At 45.4% G+C, this 18,954-nt stretch overlaps 1 protein-coding gene and 1 long non-coding RNA gene across 2 annotated transcripts in view; one reads left to right on the forward strand and one right to left on the reverse strand.

Moving 5' to 3' along the window:
* The window catches only part of LOC144134763 (uncharacterized), a 59,835-nt gene that overhangs the window by 31,609 nt on the left and 9,272 nt on the right, over positions 1 to 18,954 (forward strand). The gene's annotated exons all lie outside the window — the stretch shown is intronic.
* LOC144132520 (cystatin-2-like) lies at positions 16,535 to 18,542 on the reverse strand. Its single transcript, XM_077664992.1, has 3 exons — positions 18,256 to 18,542; positions 17,181 to 17,288; positions 16,535 to 16,704 (listed from the first exon to the last, which is right to left on the reverse strand). Exons 1-3 carry the CDS (start codon positions 18,454 to 18,456, stop codon positions 16,624 to 16,626), a joined length of 390 nt encoding a protein of 129 aa, XP_077521118.1. The 5' UTR covers positions 18,457 to 18,542; the 3' UTR covers positions 16,535 to 16,623.

The raw sequence follows: 18,954 nt of genomic DNA on the forward strand, positions 1-18,954 counted from the left end.
AATCTTTTTTAAGTGCATTTGCACTTTGTTCTCTTTGCACTAGTTGCTTATTTGTAGTTTGCATACGTATATTCGCCTTCACAGGTATATAGAGAGACAAATTTATTCTTGGAAGGACGAGTTTAAACCAGACAAAGGAAGAAATGCAATGCTGCCGTGAACAACCTGTCAACTACATTTTGTTGTGCGTGAGGGTCTGGTGTAGGAAGAGCGGAAAAGTTTTTTTTTGTCTTCGATAAAGCTCGAATATCGGCGATACGGAGCGACAAATTATACCGGATGGGAGCCCTAATCATAGGATACATCAATTTGAACAACTACATGAAAAATAAATAAAATAAAATTGAGGCCTGTGAATGCAATGGAAAAAGACAGGGTACTAAAACTGTCATATTATTAAAGGGGCAAGACGAAATCAGCACGGATTCCGAAAAGGCGAAACTCTGAAACTACAAAGTAAAATGAGTGAAAAAGACGACAAAGAATTTTGGATGCCGCCTAACCTACTTTTAAGAATACATTTCAAGAGCATTTGAGAATCCCTCCCGCGCAAGACCTCCTTCTTATTCTTAGCTTCAGAGATCGCGGGTAGTCCTCAAATTTAAATTGGTGCTGTAGTGCGGCAGCCAAGCAATTCTGCACTAACCCGGCTTGTGGCACTTTCAAACACAGCCACTGTTGAGGCTTGATAGACCCCAGTTGCTCTTTCCGAGCTTCTTTACGTTATGAGGCCACTTATAAAACGCAAAATTTTTTTACGAAATTTAATCCTTTAAATATTGCTTGCTCAAAATTTCCTTTTATTCTTGTGTGAAATGCAACCAAAATTATGTTCCCAATTAACATTGTTACAAAGCTAAAGCCAGAGCTGTAACCCCCTGCGCATCTCTCAAAACGACAACTGAAACCTTTAGTCAAATAAATTGCTGGCTTTTGCATTGCTTATTACTCTCTCGCGTTCATTTCACACTTTCGACTTATAATAACTGTCCCTTATCATGCATGTGCAATTTGGTTTCTGTTATCCAAAACGCCCGCAAAAGCCAGTAAATCGCACAGAACGCACTAGATGATTATGTCTGAGCGCTTACGTTAAGCTTTGGTATTTATGACGATTCATTTCAAAAATGGTAAGAAAGGTTCGCTAGCCGTTCTCAAGCGCATTGAAATCCAATGTAGTCCGCCACACAGAATGCTTGCTGTACATTTGTCCTACAACTGAGCTGAAAATCTTTATTTTGGTCAACCGTTTTGAGAAATTTTCGGCCTGTTCTTTAGTCGACCGTCACAAGCCCGCTAGCAAAATACGCCCAGACGAATTTTATGCCTTACCGAGTTTCGAACTGAAACCATTAACAGCGCAGCCGAAAGCACCTGTTGGTTTTTAATCGAGAAAGCTTTTGCCGCAACGAACCTGTGCGTGCTTTCACGTGCAAACGTTTGTAACATTGGTTGGTGGCTGAGAATCGATGGCTTCAGGGCAGAAAAACCGCGTGTAGAGGTGAAATTAGGAGCCTTGAGGCAGAAGCAGAGGATGAACCTTGCATATTGCGCGAGCTAAAAAATTAGAGAAATCGATGAAAGAAGATTAGGGAAATGTAGTTTGAAGAGGGGCAGGGATTCGTAGGGCAATATGGCTCGTGCGGCATGAAAGACAATACGATCCAACAGGAGAATGCCACAGTCGAGCAAAAGCAGGATCGCCTTCACAAAATGCGGTGGTGAGACGAGAACAGCGAATGTCTAATACAGTGCTATTTCCGCCATGAACACGAGTGAAAGCTCCCCCCCCCCCCCCCCCCCTCTCTAGGATATTCGGCCGCTGTGAAAGCTTGCGCGGCGGACGATGTATCTCTTCAACCTGACGTTGATCGTCTTGAGATAGGGCAGAACTGAGAAGCTCCAATAAATTAAAGCATGAAGACGCGTTTACTCACAACGCCCTATGTGTGTATGCACAGTAACGAAATACGCTGCCGCGCACATGTATATCTGCAGTCAGGTACTCAGGCGTAGCGCGAACTTTACCTCAATTTTTTTTTGCAGAACTTCTTCGCTTCAAGATTAGGCCACTCACATCTGTATGTTGATTACATTATATTTCAGGATTTTCCCGTTCCGCACATTAGCAGTGATATCCAAAAAGCCTAGACTAGGTCCGGTAAACGGCAACATAAAACGGGTAACGACAGGCACTAAAACCTTGTTAGAGTTCGCACTGCTTTGTGGTCGCGCACAATTTTCTCCATCTCGCGTTCCAACTATTGCGGCTTTGACATCGATATTTCTGCTGACTCTCTGCCAGTTAAGGTGGGCCAAACCAAGCGTCCTTCGAAGGCATCGTTCGAAACGAAAGTACTTCTTAATAGAGGCGCTCCTTTCGTTTCGCAAATTTTGAGCCACGCGGAAATCCATAGGTAATTACTTGCAAAGTTTTACAGTACATCTACAACTTCCCGTGAAGCACTTTTTATTGATGTTGGCTGTTAGTAATTTTTTCTTCATACTGCCTAATAACCGTTTATCAGAAACAAACCAGTAGCTAAGCATGGGGAACTCTCCGAAAATAACGCGCAAAGTTTTCCCTGAATAAGGGTAAAGTGCTGCAGGATGTTAAACATTGTGCAACAATGTTTCTGCTCTTCGTTTTTCACGTTGTCTCGTAGATCATGCATGGCAGTTCACCAATATACCCCAAGCGAAAAGTATAAAACACTTGTATTTCATTGATGCTCACCTACGGCGCATATACGGGGAGGCTAATAAAAAAGTTCAGCTCAAGTTAAGGACAACGCGGCGTGCTGTTCATAAAGAAAGGCGCGACTTTAAGGGACTAGAACAATGCAGAGTGGGTTGTGGAAGACACTCCCGTTAATGACATCCTAGTTGAAATCAAGAATAAATGAGCTTGGACAGAGCTTGAATTGTGAATGCGAGACAACCTATAGTCGTTAAGGCTAACAAACTAGATTCAAAGAGAAGGCAAGCGTAACACGGGGCAACAGAAGTAAGGCTTACGAATGAGGTTGCGAAGTTTGCGGGGATAAGGTGGCAGCCGCTGGCATAAGACAGGGTATGTTGGAGAGATAGGGGAGAGGACTTTGTCCTGCAGTGGACGTAGTCAGACTGACGGCGATGTTGTACTGATGTCATTTACACCTAGCATGCGCCAGCAGAGAATTATTGCTCCCTGCAGCTATGTCCCATGCGGGTTTGCGTTCACCGGTTCTACAGGCCATAATGCAGTTTCTGCTAAGAAAATAACCGAAATAGTCCGGCGTGCCTAATGGCCGTCCCCGACCAAATGTTCTCTGTTTTTCGTCGCATGGCTTCATAACGATGCCACTGCCTCTCAACCGTACGTCTCATGCTACAACGGCACCGTGGGTCGTTAGTGTGCTCCAGTGTCTACCCTTCGGCTCTTAGAGAGGACACGCTGGTGATTGCAGCCTTCTTCTAGGCAGGGGAATTAGCGCGCAGGGCGAAAATATTTTCTTTATTTTTCTGCTTTCGCTCATTGTGAATATGCTGTTCTTGACCATAAAATAATATCGCTGCGTTTTATCTTTTCCCTTTTTAATTTCATTTATTTTAGCATTTCCGCAACGCTATCGTTCCGCCTTTATCTCCAAAATTCCCTTCCCTACGCAGAGTAGCATGCCATCGACATTTAAACGCTGTGTAAATTCTGTTTTTTTTTATTAAAGGGCTTCTTTCTCTCTCTCTCTCTGTAATGGTTGTAAAAACGGGATTATACTACAAAATAAAAATATGTTTCGTAGTTATTTTCTCTCTACTATTCTGTTTAACTTCCTTAGAGAGTAGTAACAAAGCTGAAATTTTGGCAATCGTCGCAGAAAGTCTTTTAAAAGTGTTGAATTTGTTGTGCTAGAGTGCCGTCTTGTAATAGGGACGCTTTTGTCGAGAGAAAAAAGCCAGCCGAATAGTTACGTGTCTTACTAGTGGGCGCATCCCAAGACCGACGTGTAAAGACAAATGACTCGACTGCGGTCGTCATGGACTGCGCTTCGCACAAGGCTAAATGATTCCTACTAATGCTCCTGATATCCAAGATTTAACTGAATTTCCCCCAGTCTGCGTCAATATAAAGCACATCACTTTCTTGCAGACCAAGGCCGCTGCTCCCTCTGCATAGCTGCAAATCACGTTCACCGTCTCTTTCCTGCTTGGAATACCGCCTTCAGTCACGGAGTATCTACGTACACATGAAACTTGCTTGACGCCGATTTCTTATGTTGATGGGATGTAGTGTGCTTCAAAGGTTTCCAGCTATAAGCTGTAGCGAAGATAAGCACAATCAGGCTTAGTACTTTACATTAACATACCAAACTCAATAAGTACTTTCTTCTTTAGTCGCTTGAAATAAATGCCCTCCCCACCCACCGTCGCTACAGATCTGGAATTCGAAAGACGTAAAACAGGCAATTAGTGCCAGTTTTACAGGTTTTCTGGCTGAGAATGAATACTGCCTGCCGATAGGCCGGATAACTTGAGACATTACGAATCTTCTGCTGGAAATTATTTCATGTGCTCTTCGAAATCAGGAAAAAAGTTGCTGAGCCGAAGACAATTAAGACTGCTTACGTGTGAGAAGGCGTAAGTACGCCCCCTCGTATTCTGAATGCAGGCGCCACGCGCTGCGCTTAATGTACCCAATGCACCGCAGCTCGCACTTCTAACTCTCCGTGGATCTGCGCGGCCGCTGCCGCTGCCGCGACGCCGCCGCAGTCCTGATCTGCGCGCTAACTTCCTGAAGGCAGTCGGCGCTGTATCGTGGCCCACGCTCCTCCTTGAGGGTATGAAGCGATAGCTAACGGGTTAATGTCTATATATGCGGAATTGGTCTTTCTCTACATAACATATACATATCGGTCGGAGCCATCATGCGACTCTTGGCGCATTCTTGAAGCGGCTATGCGCTGTGCCGCAGTCCTGGGATGGCGGGTGCTGCCACCGGTGGGACTTGCGCGATCCAGGTTGTGCTGAGCAACCGCTCAACCATACGTTCATTTAACCGCTACACCTGCCAGGTCGCTTGAGGACGCCATCCTTTATGGGTACCATAGAATCTGACCGCGCACTGCAAACACACACACACGCAGACGTGGATTTTCGTTCAATGAGGGAAGTAGGCTTACGGCTTAATAAAACAAAAAAGGTTGATTGTCTGCCACACTAAAATACTCATTTTTGGGCTGTTGCTTGGTTCTATTTTGAATAAGCGCTTAGAGATAACCGTAAAACTATGACGACTGCAAAATGCTCGTCTCGAAAAAAGTTTACCATCTCATCAGATATCACGGTTGCAGGTCTCTTACGTCACAGCATTGAATGACTGCTGCTACCGCGCTGTTATCCAACGCACCAATTTTGATGATTGGTTTGATTTGTAGGGTTTTAACTTATCAAAAAGCGACTAAGGCAATGAGTGACGCCGTAGTGAAGGGCTCCAAAAATTTAGAGCACCTTGGGTTCTTTAACGTGCACTGACATAGCACAGTATACAGGCCTCTAGAATTTCGCTACCATCAAAATTCGACCGCTGTGGCCAGGATTGAACCCACGTCTTTCGTGTCAGCAGTCGAGCGCCATGACAACTGAGCCACTGTGGCGGCATCATTTTGGTTAGGCACGGCGACTACACTAACAGAGAAATCTCTGTTAATTCGTATATAAATATGAGCAGCTATAATTTTATCCCCCTACTCTCATAGCCTTGCAGGAAAAAGCGCTGAGATTCATAACGAGGTCGCTACTCTAAATTATAGTGATTGTTTATTTGCTTCATTTTCGCCTGAAAACTTTCGTTCTTATAAGATTTCACCAAACTAGACGTGCACATTGAGATGATTTCAGCATACGCTTTTTATCTTCTCCGTTAGCTTTCAGCCTGCATAAATATGCACCATTTTTACTACTAACAAAGTTCGATATATAACCTTTGTCGTTAGCAATGTTTCGCAGTAGTATTTTGGAGAGCATTCCAAAGTTTAATTAGCCACCGGACAACTTCACTTTTTTAAGAAAACAAAAAAAAAACAGCGTTAGTTGTGCCATCTTACCGAGTTACGAAGTCACCAAAAGGCTTTTCACGAAATAGATTTTGGCGCAGATATGAGTAGTAGGAAAAATAATTCATTATTATTCATTATTTTTCTGCTCTTAATATCGCCGCAAAATCATTAGTCTCTGCAGGGAAGCAATTGGCCTACCCTAATTAAGAAGTGCCATCGTTTAACTCGAAGGCATTGTATGAAATTTGAAAAAGCCCACACCGACAGACGATCTACTAAAGGCCCTTTGCTAAGCGAGTTCGAACTCATAGTTTACTCCCATACTTTACGTATAAATGAGGTAGTATAGACGACGCATTAAAAATTTTAAATTTAGTTTTCTCACCGAGAAGTGTGCTTTCTTCTACACGTCATTACAGCGGTGGTGTGCATCTCTATACGGCTGATACGGGTAAACTTCCAGGCTGGTTAACTAAAAACAAATAATTTGCGTTTGAACTTTAACTGTTAAGGTCTCTATTTATTGAGAGGATTGTAGCCCATTGTAAATGAGAAGTATACCTCATTCTGGGTTTCCTGAAATGTCTTTCTCATCGCCGCTGCAGCCCAAGGAATTTAGGGCTGTACGAGGGCGACACCGGAACCGCGCGAAGGCAGAGTGTACTAGCCGCGCCCACGAGCGCGCTCGAAACTCGCTTCCCGCTCACGGACCACAGCGGGCCGCCGCGAAAAAGCGACGTCACAACAGCACTTAGGATAGACATGTGGTCGTAGGCGTGGCTTCCGCGATCACTGTCCACGCAGTTTTGGTTTCAGCACCGTGTGGCCCACAAAAATTTCATCTTCTCCACCGGCGAAGATAAAGATATTTTCGGAAGTCTCAAAAATGATATTGATGTTTACTTAAAATTTTCTAGGTGACCACACAATGAATAAAGAGCCCAACTGCTATAGTTAGGTGACGTTCCATCCTGGCACTTTATTTTCCTCCACGTTAAATTTCTCGCCACTTAACTTCTGATTCACGTACGGCGATAATGTTTGCTTTCGGCTCTAGCGGCCCGCATGTGCTCCGCCTTTCTTGTCGATTCCTTAATTATATTTTGACTATCACTTTACAGGAAAGAGCTTGGCGAGCGTTCTGTGCATCCTTTTGCATTTAGGTTCCTGTTAGCAGTTGTGTGTTGCTTGGAGCGAAACCCAGCATTTAGCGTGTTGCAGTCCTCACGGCGACATCATAAATATACTTAGCAGTTACGTACGCGAACACTTGAAGTAATTATACCAAAATGAAAAGACACCAAATTAAGAACTACATAAGAAGGCTATTACGGAGAATAATAAAACATATAACCAATGTTTCTACAGTTACTAAGTTGTTTTATTGCAACCCGAAAGAGCCGGCAAATAATGACATACATTCTTTTCGTCCTGGTCGTAGAAATATGATGTTTGCATCTGCCGTTCAAGTCCGTACGCTGTAATAAACTGGGCATGCGCGAAATTATAAAATGCATGTTCCGGAAGAAGACGTGCACGATAAGACAGTAAAATAGACAGCTTCTTTCACCTGTTTCTCCTCAGCTCGGTTCTCGCTCATTGCTGTAAACTGTATGCTTTACGGCTATGAGCGAATTTTGAGATAGCTTGGCCGCGTCTGCCGCTGTGAGAAAACATGCCCTGCTTGCTCGGTTTTTGCGGATATTGCCAGAAGAAACAATGCTAGAACGCTCTCAGTGTACCGGAAAGTGAGACGTGCTCAGCAGAAGACGCAAAGTGACATGGCGGCAAGAGAAAAAAGCCAAACGCAGGGCATGGAATATTAATAATTCAAAACAGCGCAGGAAACACGTACATATGGGAGACGTGGACAGAACGAGCCCTGACTTGAAATGATTTTTATTGCGAAAAGGAAGACTACTTACATCACGAATCTCGCAAATATAACAAACAAAAACAAAACCTCCCGAGCGCGGCTTTCGAATTTCGATGAAGGCGAAATTCAAGAGGCCGGTGCACTGTACGATGTTAGTGCATGTTAAAGAACCCCAGGTGGTGGAAATTTTCGGAGTCCTTCACTACGGCGTCCCTCATAGCCTGAGTCGCTTCGGGACGTTAAGCCCCTGCAGCGAGCAGCGTTTTGTCCGGCTTCGGAAAAAGACGACATACCTTAGCACGCCCGGCAGGCGCGGGCAGATCAGAATTGGGCGGCTATGCGATCGGATCTCGGCGCTGCGGCTTCTCGGCTTGCCGGCGGCTCCGCTCCCTCCTGGCTGACCGAGTCCTCTTCAGAAATTTGTTGACACCAGACACCTTCGGCTGGTGTCTAGGATGCTCCTTCACAAACTGCTGACTCCGCATACCCGCCGCTGTGGCTCAGTGGTTAGGGCGCTCGACTACTCGTTCGGAGTTCCCGGGTTCGAATCCGACAGCGGCGGCTGCGTTTTTATGGAGGAAAAACGGTAAGGCGCCCGTGTGCTGTGCGATGTCAGTGCACGTTAAAGAACCCCAGGCGGTCGAAATTATTCCGGAGCCCTCCACTACGGCACCTCTCTCATCCTTTCTTCTTTCACTCCCTCCTTTATCCCTTCCCTTACGGCGCAGTTCAGGTGTCCAACGATATATGAGACAGATACTGCGCCATTTCCTTTCCCCAAAAAACCAATTATTATTATTACTTCAAGCTGCACTGCCTCTGTTCTCGGCCTGCGCCTGCATCAGCCTACGCCTACCGCTGCCCGGACCTTGAGACCCGGGCTGCCCTCGAGGTCTGCCACAGGTCCTGTAAGCGATGGCTACAGCTTCCCTCCCTTCCTCGTCGCTTCTGTCGCCCCCGCCACCGCCCCCGCATGAACACGACGTCTCCGCGCTCCAGCTGCTAGAATTCTGGCCCTCAGACTCTGAACTCTGGTTCCTGTTCATCGAGTCCAAGTTTCACCTAAGCCGCATCACGTCTCCGAAGGAAATGTAAGATCATGTGATTGGTGTTTTCCTTCTTATCACTGCTACGGCCTTCAGACACGTTCAGCTTTCCCCGCCCGCTGACTGCCCTTTCGACCAACTCCGAGCGGCGCTCATTTTGCGCACTTCTCAACCGGAGGCATGTCGCCTGCAACAACTGCTTGAGACGCAAGGACTCGGTGCCCAGAAGCCCACCGAGCTCCTTTGTCATATACTGCACCTTGCTGCTAACCATTCTCCGTCTGTGGACGCATCGCTGCTGAGGGAACTGTTCTTTCAATGCCCTCCTGGGCGTGTGCTCTCGTCCCTAAGCGTGTTGACAGCAGACACCGCTTCACTGGCACAAATAACTGACCAGCTCATGGACGTGTTACTTGCGGTTAACTGTTCCGCCCCTGTCAAATCCGCTCAATCAGCCACCGGTGACCGCTTAGACCGGCTATCAGCCCCCATCACTGCACTGAGCAACGAGATCGACAAGCTGCCTTCCAACAGTACTGGTCTTCGAACACATTGCGCTGGCGCCTCATCCAAGTCTGGGCCCTGTGAGACACTCCGCAAAGAACACCGTTCTCTCTGGTCTCTTCGCCGCCGCTCGTCCTGCGCGCACTGCGTTTCCCGAACTCGCCACTGCTCTCCACCCTGCACCTTCTCAAGCGAGCACAGTGCTTGGGATGTGCCGCTGTTCACGGCCCCGGGAGACCTCTTCATGGCCAGCACAGCAGCCTGCCAGGAGTCTTCCACTGCTCTAACATCCCCGTGTTTCCGATCCTGTGTAAGCTGCTGATAACTACTCCACAAACTGTAACCACAACCCTGGCACCAGTTCCATCACTAGTGCTTCCTGTCTTCTCGCCATCCAACGCCTTCTCACCGGCTGCGATACCTTCAGATTGCACCACGCCCACTGCTGAGGAGCCGCATGACCCGCCTACTACTGCTTCGAGCCCCTGTGCCGAAGCATATACATACCTTTTCCGTCTCTCTCACGGCCCAGTGAACATTTTCACATTGCCCTTGAGTCGACCTCGAATCCAGACTCAGTAGCGGTGACCCCCTCCATTCTCGTCGGCTTTGCACCATCGGATTTCTTCCACTTGCACTGAATGTCCTGGCCAGCCAAGACGGTGAGGCTTCAGCAGCTTCCTCTGTTCTTTCCACAAAGACCATGCTGCTCGCAGTCGTCATACTGGTTCCCTCCTGGCCTGTCCGACTGTACTGGAAGCATGCACTGCAGCCTCCTCGTCTGGGTGATACGTTCCTGATCGCTGTCTTCTGGACACCCATCTCATACTGCGGCCGGCCCACTACAGGCTGCTTTCGCCGCGCTGTTGTCGCACCGGTGCGTCACCTGTGTACCGCACCCTTTCAGATCCATGAGAAAATGAGCGAAAAAACAAGACGACGGACGAAGACAGAACACACAGCACGAGTGCAGCACGAGCGCTCGTGCTGTGTGTTCGGTCTTCGTCCTTCGTCTTGTATTTTTTTTCGCTCCTTTTCTCATGGGTCGATACAGACTCTCCCAACTTTCCACCCTTTCAGATGCTCTTTGTCGCCGCTGTGCCTCTTCTGTCCCTTGGCACTCACACTCGAACGCCCAGCATCAAAGGCGTCCGCCTTCGAACTCATTGCCTATTCCTTGGGTACCACAATTCAGCCTCGGCCGACACCCGAAGCCTGAGGCCTTTACCGCCAACTCCACCCTGCCTCGTTTTCGCTTTGCCCACTGACTTTCCGTGGCGTCCTCGTACCACCCTGCGTACCACCTAGCTGTATCACTACCATATCGCTTGCCTCCCTCAAGAGTTCCTCGCTAGAGGGGGGAGGGGCTGTAGCGTGCAGCGTTGTGCCCGGCTCCAAAAGACGAACATTAGCACACCTGGTGGAAGCGCGCGTATGAGAATTCGACGCTACGCGGTAGGATCTCGGCACTTCGGGCTTACCGGCGGCTTCGCTCTCTCCTGGCTTAAGGAGTAGTCCTAAAAGATTGTTTACACCAGAAACATTCGGCTTGTGTCTGGGCTGCTCCTTCCGTAACCCCATAAGCCATAAAGCATTAAAACAAAGCCATCATACAAGGAGCGGACTATCTCTGCACATACCCAAGAGCAAAAAACGCTCTGGACAGAGGAAGACAACCCTGAACGCGTCCTTAATCACGATGGCAAATGAGATAGGCACCGTTTAGGAAAATGAACTCGCGACTTATGGCCGACTGGTGCAGGTGTCTTAAGAATAATGCATGCAATACGTTCACATTGCTTCCCTAGGCAATTAGTGCTTAAGCCTTAAATAATGACGAGAAGAAACAGTGTGCAAGCACAGAAGCAATGGTTCAGGGCAAGATCAATTGACGAATTTGACGAGTTATTATCGCAGGAATTGGGGTTTTCCCTGAAGGCTTTTATTAACGCAGCGTCTGGGCTCCCCAATGTAAGTAGCACCGCTGGAAAGTGAAAACCTATACACAACTCGGACACTGCACGAAAATAACTTCGGACGATGCTTCACCTGACATCCATTTCTTTTACCATGCAAGCTTATGTCAGATCTCCTCTCATGCAGTGAACTCTTTTCGTTGAACTTATTAGGCACCAAAAGAACAATTTTAATGCAATATTTGCGCCCTATAATCATTAACCCATGGGCCAACTTGTGCATATACGGATTCGTCCGTCTCCATTGTGTGTGTTCGCTTTCCTGTTCTGAGTTAATATATGCGAACTCGCCCAACGTTACTCACTCATCCAGTAATAATGCGTGGTTCACAAGCCATAAAGGCGTGTAGGACCCAAGTCCGCGGAGAGCATGCCTCGAAAGGAGCCGAGCGCTGGCATGTAACTCACATTGGGCATATTACGCGAATCAGAAACTGCCCTAGCAGTTACAGAATAATACTAAACATTGAAGCAAGAGTTTTTATTTTATCAGACGCCTAGATGCCAGTAGAACGCACTAATTTCTTGCATGAGCTTTCTTGAGGTAACATCATTTTTGAACACCCTACCAACACAAGCGTTCCGAAGGCTGGGCAGACACTTCTACATCTACATTGTACACAGTCCTCTATCGGCGCGCCACAAACTATGGCAGCAGCCAGCTGAAGTAATAATTTATGCGGGTTTAATGCCCCAAAGCGAATCAGGCTGTGAGAGATGCCGTAGAGAATGGCTCCGGTAATTTACACCACATTGGGTTTTTTACGTGCACTAGCATCGCACAGTACACAGGCCACTAGAATTTCGCCTCCATCAAAATTCGACCGCCACAGTAGGGATCAAGTCAGGTTGCTAGATGTATCTTGCTATATGTAACAGTTTTCAAATAAAGAATTTACTAAGAAAAGTACCTCGCATTCACGTCTCAGTATCATGTCTTGGTAACCGTCCTTCAGCAGGGCATCTCAATCACTTTGGTAACTTGTGCTTCGTGTGTGCACATATATATACACGGGCAGGTGCTTTGAAGTCAGCACTGTCGACAACATTGTCCTTTTCATTTGCAAAAAGCGTTTCCCAGTAAAATTAATCCTCGACTCGAATGGTTTATTTGTACCCTTGGTGGGCTGCTCTGCTCAACGGGAGCCAATATGAAAAAAAAAACGAACGAATGTTGCCGCAGTGGCTTCCACGCAGCATTTGACTCTTGCGACAGGGCAGGGCTTTCGTATTACAGGAAGAATTTTAAGAAATGGGTTATCTCTATGGAAAACCCACTGAGGCCGCTCAAGAGTCCTTGCATACAGATATGTTGAACTCGATAACCAACTTACGAAAACGAATCCCTCCAGAAGAAGGATAAATACCTGATTAGTGGACGAAACTACAGTTTCAGCACTCCAGTAGCGACCCAGGTGAGCCACGGCATTCAGCACAAATGGACATCTTCTTGGTGTGAAAAGCACATTGCCGGAACTTTTGTCGTGGATGTTGTGAATACCGATCGTCTGATGAAAACTCCTTCCAAATCTCTCGTCACTTTCAAGTGCAATTCTATTTAAGAATAAAGTCAAGTTTCAAAATGTCTTTGTTAGTGATAAGGGTTGATATGCAACAGCTTTATAATAGTGTTCTATGAAGATATTCTTAATTGGTCAATGATTTAGGGTCGTATAACAAAGCTACCTACTGTATTTCGAAAAAGAGCCGCTAGAAACAGCAAACAGGTTTTAATTTTATGCATGAACCAAATAATTGATCACTCTTACAGTAACACCAAGTTTTGTACAGCAATACGTCTTCCACCTAAACCCACTGTGCCACAGACGTCCACACGCACGTATCCTTGCTCTTCAATTTCGGTAGAGATAGGCAGTTTCATTCTGCCGTGGAATTTGTTTATGTATATGGTGTAAATGCCTCTCTTATCTGACATGTGCACTCGATATTCACTTTTGAAATGTATATGTAAACATGATGTTCTCACTTTGTCGACAGTGAAATTGCAGGTGCATCTACCACGACGCATGTTCTACTGGACTTCTTAATTAGTGCGCTATCTTTTTTCTTAAACGATGAGGCCAGTTTTCAGAGCGAAGATCCATAGCGCTTACAGGCAGCTATTGCCTTGCATCGTAAACAGTGACAAGATGCTTTGTCCTTTGCCTCCAAAGCAACACATTGCGATTGCGAACTACTCCGTGCTACGCCTTGAATACTGCACTGCAGAAATGCACGCGTGCTGTGCGATGTTGTCTTTCTGCTCATGAACAACTGACATATGCACTAAACAAACCTTTATTGACTTGTTTTGTAAGAAAACACCAAATCAACGACGTGGTACGAAGAGTGAACTAGCCTCTAGCTTGAGTTTATTTTGAACCATCACCTGTTCTAGGCGTCTCGGCAAGAGTATTTTTTTTTTAATTTTGTTATCCTCGATGTAGCCGAGCTCTCCACGTAGGATGTAATGACAAACGACGCTTTCGCTGCACAAAAATCGGTCCCTGCACGAGACGAGCAGTTAAAAGACAGAGAGATCAATCGAGCAAGAAGAAACAAACAGTGCCATTATACAAGAACGTGCGAGCGCGAGCAAGCGCACGTAAGATAAATGCCACAAACGAGTGATTAGACGTTTAAGGCAAGGCATAAAAAGGGAAGAGACTTTGAGCGTTCAGAAAAGTTCAGTTGTCACTTTTGTAATAATTTGAGAGTCACATTGTTCGACTCTTACATCTTACCTCCATATCAGAACAGTTTCGCTATGGTGCATGGTCGGCCTTCCCCCTTGGTGCGTCGCTACGTTCAGGTGCGTCGGAAGGGCAGGAGTCGCCGGGGTAAACGCTGTACGTGAACGTTAGCTCTTATCAGGGTTCCTGCGACTGCTGGAGCCTAGGGCTCGGTGTCGCCGATCCGGCAAATCACCACGGGACCGGTGGAAGATAAGGAAGCCTCTTTTGAGCTGCGCGGCTATGCCTCAGCCGTACGCCATGTTGCTGTTGGTTACCTCAGAAGACGTGGCATTCCGTCACGTAAGCTAAGGTGGTATTCGTCTACTTCCACTGCTTCGTCTTCTTCTGTCGCAAATTCTATTGAGTTTTCTTTTGATAATGATCATTCGTTTATGTTTTCGTTTGTCTCAGGCTTTCTGTGCTGATTTTGGTGTATCGTTCAGTTAATATGCGTGTAAATTTGAAGAACAATAACTGAATCAAGAATGGAATAGGTAAAACAAATTGCCAGCAACAAATATCGCCAACGCTCTTGAACCCAGGCTGCTGGCTTTCTCTTCACCTTCTTTTGTCAAAAGTATAGGAACAACGAAAATATAATTTTATGTCCTTTTTGTGTTTTTTCTATGGCATTTTCTTTTATAGAAAACGGACAATGAAGAAAAGAATTATGCGCGTAGTTAGACGCGGGATTGAATATGCATACAGATGCTCACGGTAATGGATGTACTTTCGAATCCCACATAAAAACGGCATATTTCTTCAGCGTATGACACTTACGCATGTTTTGAAGTGGTGTCAAAAGACCGAGACAAATATTGAGGAGAGGAAAAGGTAAAACTTGTAGACGTTATCTGCATGCCTGGAATAAAAAAAAAATATATGGGCGTAGTAGGACGCGGGATTGAATATGCATACAGATGCTCACGGTAATGAATGTACTTTCGAATCTCACATAAAAGCGGCATATTTCTTCAGCGTATGACACTTCCACATGTTTTGAAGTGGCGTCAGAAGTACAAGAGACCAAAATTGCGGAGAGGAAAAGATAATACTTGTCGACGTTATCTGCATGTTTGGAATAAAAAGTCATATGCGCGTAGTTGGACGTGGGATTGAATATGCATACAGATGCTCACGGTAATGGGTGCGCTTTCGAATCCCACATAAAAACGGCATATTTCTTCAGCGTATGACACTTCCGCATGTTTTGAAATGATGTTACAGTACCGAGAGACAAAAATTGCGGACAGAAAAAGGTAATACTTGTCGACGTTATCTGCATCCCTGGAATAAACAATCATATGCGCGCAGTTGGACGCGGGATTGAATATGCATGCGGATGCTCATGGTAGTAGGTGTGCTTTCGAATCCCACATAAACCGGCATGTTTCTTCACTGTATGAAATTTCTGCGTGTTTTGAAGCGATGTCAGAAGACAGACAAATATTGCGGACAGGAAAAGGTAAAACATTTCGATGTTATTTGCAGCCTGGAATAAAAAAATATACATTGCAGGTGAAGTTCCCGTGGCATGCGCATGATCAATGCAACAATATCAGCAGGCGCTGAACCTTCTGCCTCTTTCCGGGGACATATCTGCAAATGATTTTTGCTTTCTCTAGAAAACCATACTCCGCCAGTCCTTAAATACTGTCAAGAGAAAAAAACATACCAGGTATATGTTTCGGAAAACCCACATTGTGTCTGTCAAGTTTGTAGGAATATTTCCAAGTAGGTGAAGCTAAAAAAATAAATAGGGTCAAAGCATTTCAAGAATGCTTGTTGTATTTTTAAGGTTTAGTTATACTCCTGTCAATAAAAAGTCGGTAATTGTAGCAGGCAGTAGCCACCTGCGGTGACTAGGCCGTCTGCGTAGCTTGGCTTGGCTGCGCGCTCGCGTGAGGCTCGCGGCGGCTGGCATGCGTCACGGACTCGTGCCGGTATTCGCTTGGCTGGAATAAAGCTGTCCGGTTGGCGTCTCAAGGGTTCTGCATTCCTCGACTCAACAGTTATATGTCCTGGAAATATTTTTGCCACAAAAGGCAAGTGTAATAAAGCACGTGCGGTGCACAGGAATGCTGCATCGAGTGGATGCTGGCGTCCTCATAAGAGGACGTGGTTCTGCTAATCGGCCACCGTACATAAGCGCTATTACATGTGTGGTGTTTGGTTACGGGGGTTGTATAAAAGCTAAATGAGTCATTGAAATAATCCAAGATTGCAAAAAAAGGGTTAAGTATTGCTTATAGAGAGGCGCAACATTCGCGGCTACATGTAGAGGTCATCTCTTATTTGTAGAATGTGTACTTTCTGTTCTTACGAGTGACCACGTCGTTACCGGTATGGAACTGCTTCAGAGTGGTTTCAAATAAACAATTGAAATTTTATTCTCAGAATAACAGCAGTGAGTATTCGGATGTATTCGTCACCTCCTTGGCTTCTCTGTAATCATTGGCAGGTGAATGATGTGACAGAGCGGAGGTTTTGCCAGGGCTTCTCGTATACAACGGCCGTGCAGGTTGCCTTTGCCTGTGATGAGTAAAATCAGTAAGTAATATTAAAGAGAGGACACGGGATTTTATTTCTCTTGCCAGTTTTATTTGTCAATGATTACCAGAAAATATTTATATCGGCCTAGTTGAAAATTCCGGCGGAGTTTAATTCGGAATGCAAGTCTATTTTCATAAAGTTCAAAAACTGAAGTAGTCAAAAGTACAACAATTTAATTCACAAAAAAAAGAAGACATGTCTGTTCGAAAGGACAAATTAAGAATTGCGATCATGAGAATTGAAAAGCTCTCTAATAAGAAAATAAGCCGACATTTGTGCGCGCGAAAGATTGGCCGAATAGTACCTCAAATTGCATTCTGAGCAAATGCGACAGGACTTGCCTATTATTGAGGTAATGGCTGTTCTTAAGAAAAGACGATATCGAGATTTTCCAGAGTCACACAGTATAAGAAATGTTGCCCGCATAACTGGTTCAAAATTTTTCGTTCACCTACCACGTTCTCCTTGGGTGGGCAGCGCTCCTCGCTGTATTCAATCTCTCCGATTTTGCATTCCGAGCCAGCGATGGTGAATGTTAGGCGGTAGTTGACACCCGCTACAATCTGCCGTTTATAGAGTGGAAAAACATGACATTTTCATGTGTGACGCGTATAGTGTATGGCGTGCCTAACTAAAGTAAGTGAACCAAAACAGCTTTCCTGCACACAATTTAAAAGGAAAATACTGTTGCTCAACAATGCGGACGCATTATGTGTTAATAAAGAAAAGAACTGCAATGGTTTCGCAGAATTCGCCTGTGATTTTTCATATCACATAGCTTCCATTCAATATAAAATTTGATTCTTGCATTCGCAGAATAACTGCGGGCGCAGATGAAAAAAAAATATCTTGTCTCCCTCACAGTGGGCAGTAAAGCCCATGTAGATGTTGACTTTCGTCAACATGAAAACAAATAACCTCGATGTGCACATACAATTTCAATGTATTAATTGAACGGAGGCTGCTCTGGTTTCCCTGTGCTCACTGCAATGCATTTCAGACAGCCCTTCAGCGACGGTGTATTAAAAAACCATTCATTCTTCATCCAGTAGAGCGATTCTCTGAGCACAGTGATCACGCAAGTCTTTACAAGAAACAAGAGTACTTATAAAAGCTAAGCTCACAGTGATTATGCTATACGTTTGCACAGATACTTTAATACACGTTATTCTTTTTAAAAAATTTGCCAAAATTCTGAGGAATTCAAAAAGGCACAGCCAAGAACGTAGTGTTAATCTTGTTTAAGCATTCGAAAGAAGGGGATCAGTAAAATCTAAATCAAAGAACATGTTGGTGACTTAATTAGAAACAAGTGGCCACTGCAGCTGGCGTAACAGTGATGTTCTGTAACAGTAGTTCTCCTACCAATACGGATACATTTCAAACCTCTTGCAATACCTCGCGAAAATCGAAGCTGTCTGCACATGACTGGATGTCAGACGGACCAATTAAACAAAGTGTAACCAAACTCGCGAAAAGAAGTAAAAACATTTCAGACTAGGATTAAAAGTTTATCCCCTCCTTTTTTACCTGAGTTTCCACTCTGGTGAGCTCGAGAACAGTGTCGTAGTTCTCCAGACCTTCGATGCGTTGCGCGACGGCATAGTGTGCCAGCTCCTTGTATTTGGGACTGGACTGAGGTTCTTGGACTGACCAGCCTCCAGGAATACTGGCCACGCAAGCTGCGATACAGACGGCCAGCACGGCTACCACACTTACTGAGCGAGCCATGTTGCGTCTCACTTGGTCGGTGCTGCTTCTCAAAGCTGAAACGAAACACGTCGATTGCTTTTATCGTGGGCGCCAATGGCGGCAACTAATGGAAAGCGACTGTGCTCTTCTCTTTTTTATCGTCGCTCACCTGATGTCAGCTGTTGCCAAGAGGAGCCGAATGCAACCTTCGCCGCTTTCTGTGCAGGTTGGCCGATAACGATGTACAAAGAAAGAACACAATGAGTGGGGCGAAAGCGGGAAAGATAAAGGTCGAGCGATAAGTGCGAGCAGAGGTGTACATGCAGATGGATATAACACAGCGAGATGAGTTTCGCGGTTAACACGAGTTTATTTTAATTTTCAACAGTCTGTTCCCCAGTTCTATAAGGCTTAGTAGACTTCCTGGTATTGTCACTTTAACAACACTCAACCGTTAATTTAACTATGTATTCTGGCTAAAGAAATTTAAGCAGCCATTTTCGCCAATTTTTTCCTAGAGGGAGAATTTAGGTCAGC

The sequence above is a fragment of the Amblyomma americanum genome, chromosome 5 (genome assembly GCF_052857255.1).
Source record: "Amblyomma americanum isolate KBUSLIRL-KWMA chromosome 5, ASM5285725v1, whole genome shotgun sequence".
Lineage (NCBI taxonomy): Eukaryota > Metazoa > Arthropoda > Arachnida > Ixodida > Ixodidae > Amblyomma > Amblyomma americanum.

What these genes read in the sequence shown, in the direction of transcription:
- LOC144132520 (XM_077664992.1), bottom strand. Translation starts at nt 18,456, where the DNA reads ATGGCTCGCTCAGTAAGTGTGGTAGCCGTGCTGGCCGTCTGTATCGCA. An exon ending in TCACCAGAGTGGAAACTCAG is followed by an intron (nt 17,289 to 18,255) that starts GTAAAAAAGGAG and finishes TATAAACGGCAG; the next exon opens with ATTGTAGCGGGTGTCAACTA. An exon ending in GCCCACCCAAGGAGAACGTG is followed by an intron (nt 16,705 to 17,180) that starts GTAGGTGAACGA and finishes TACTCATCACAG; the next exon opens with GCAAAGGCAACCTGCACGGC.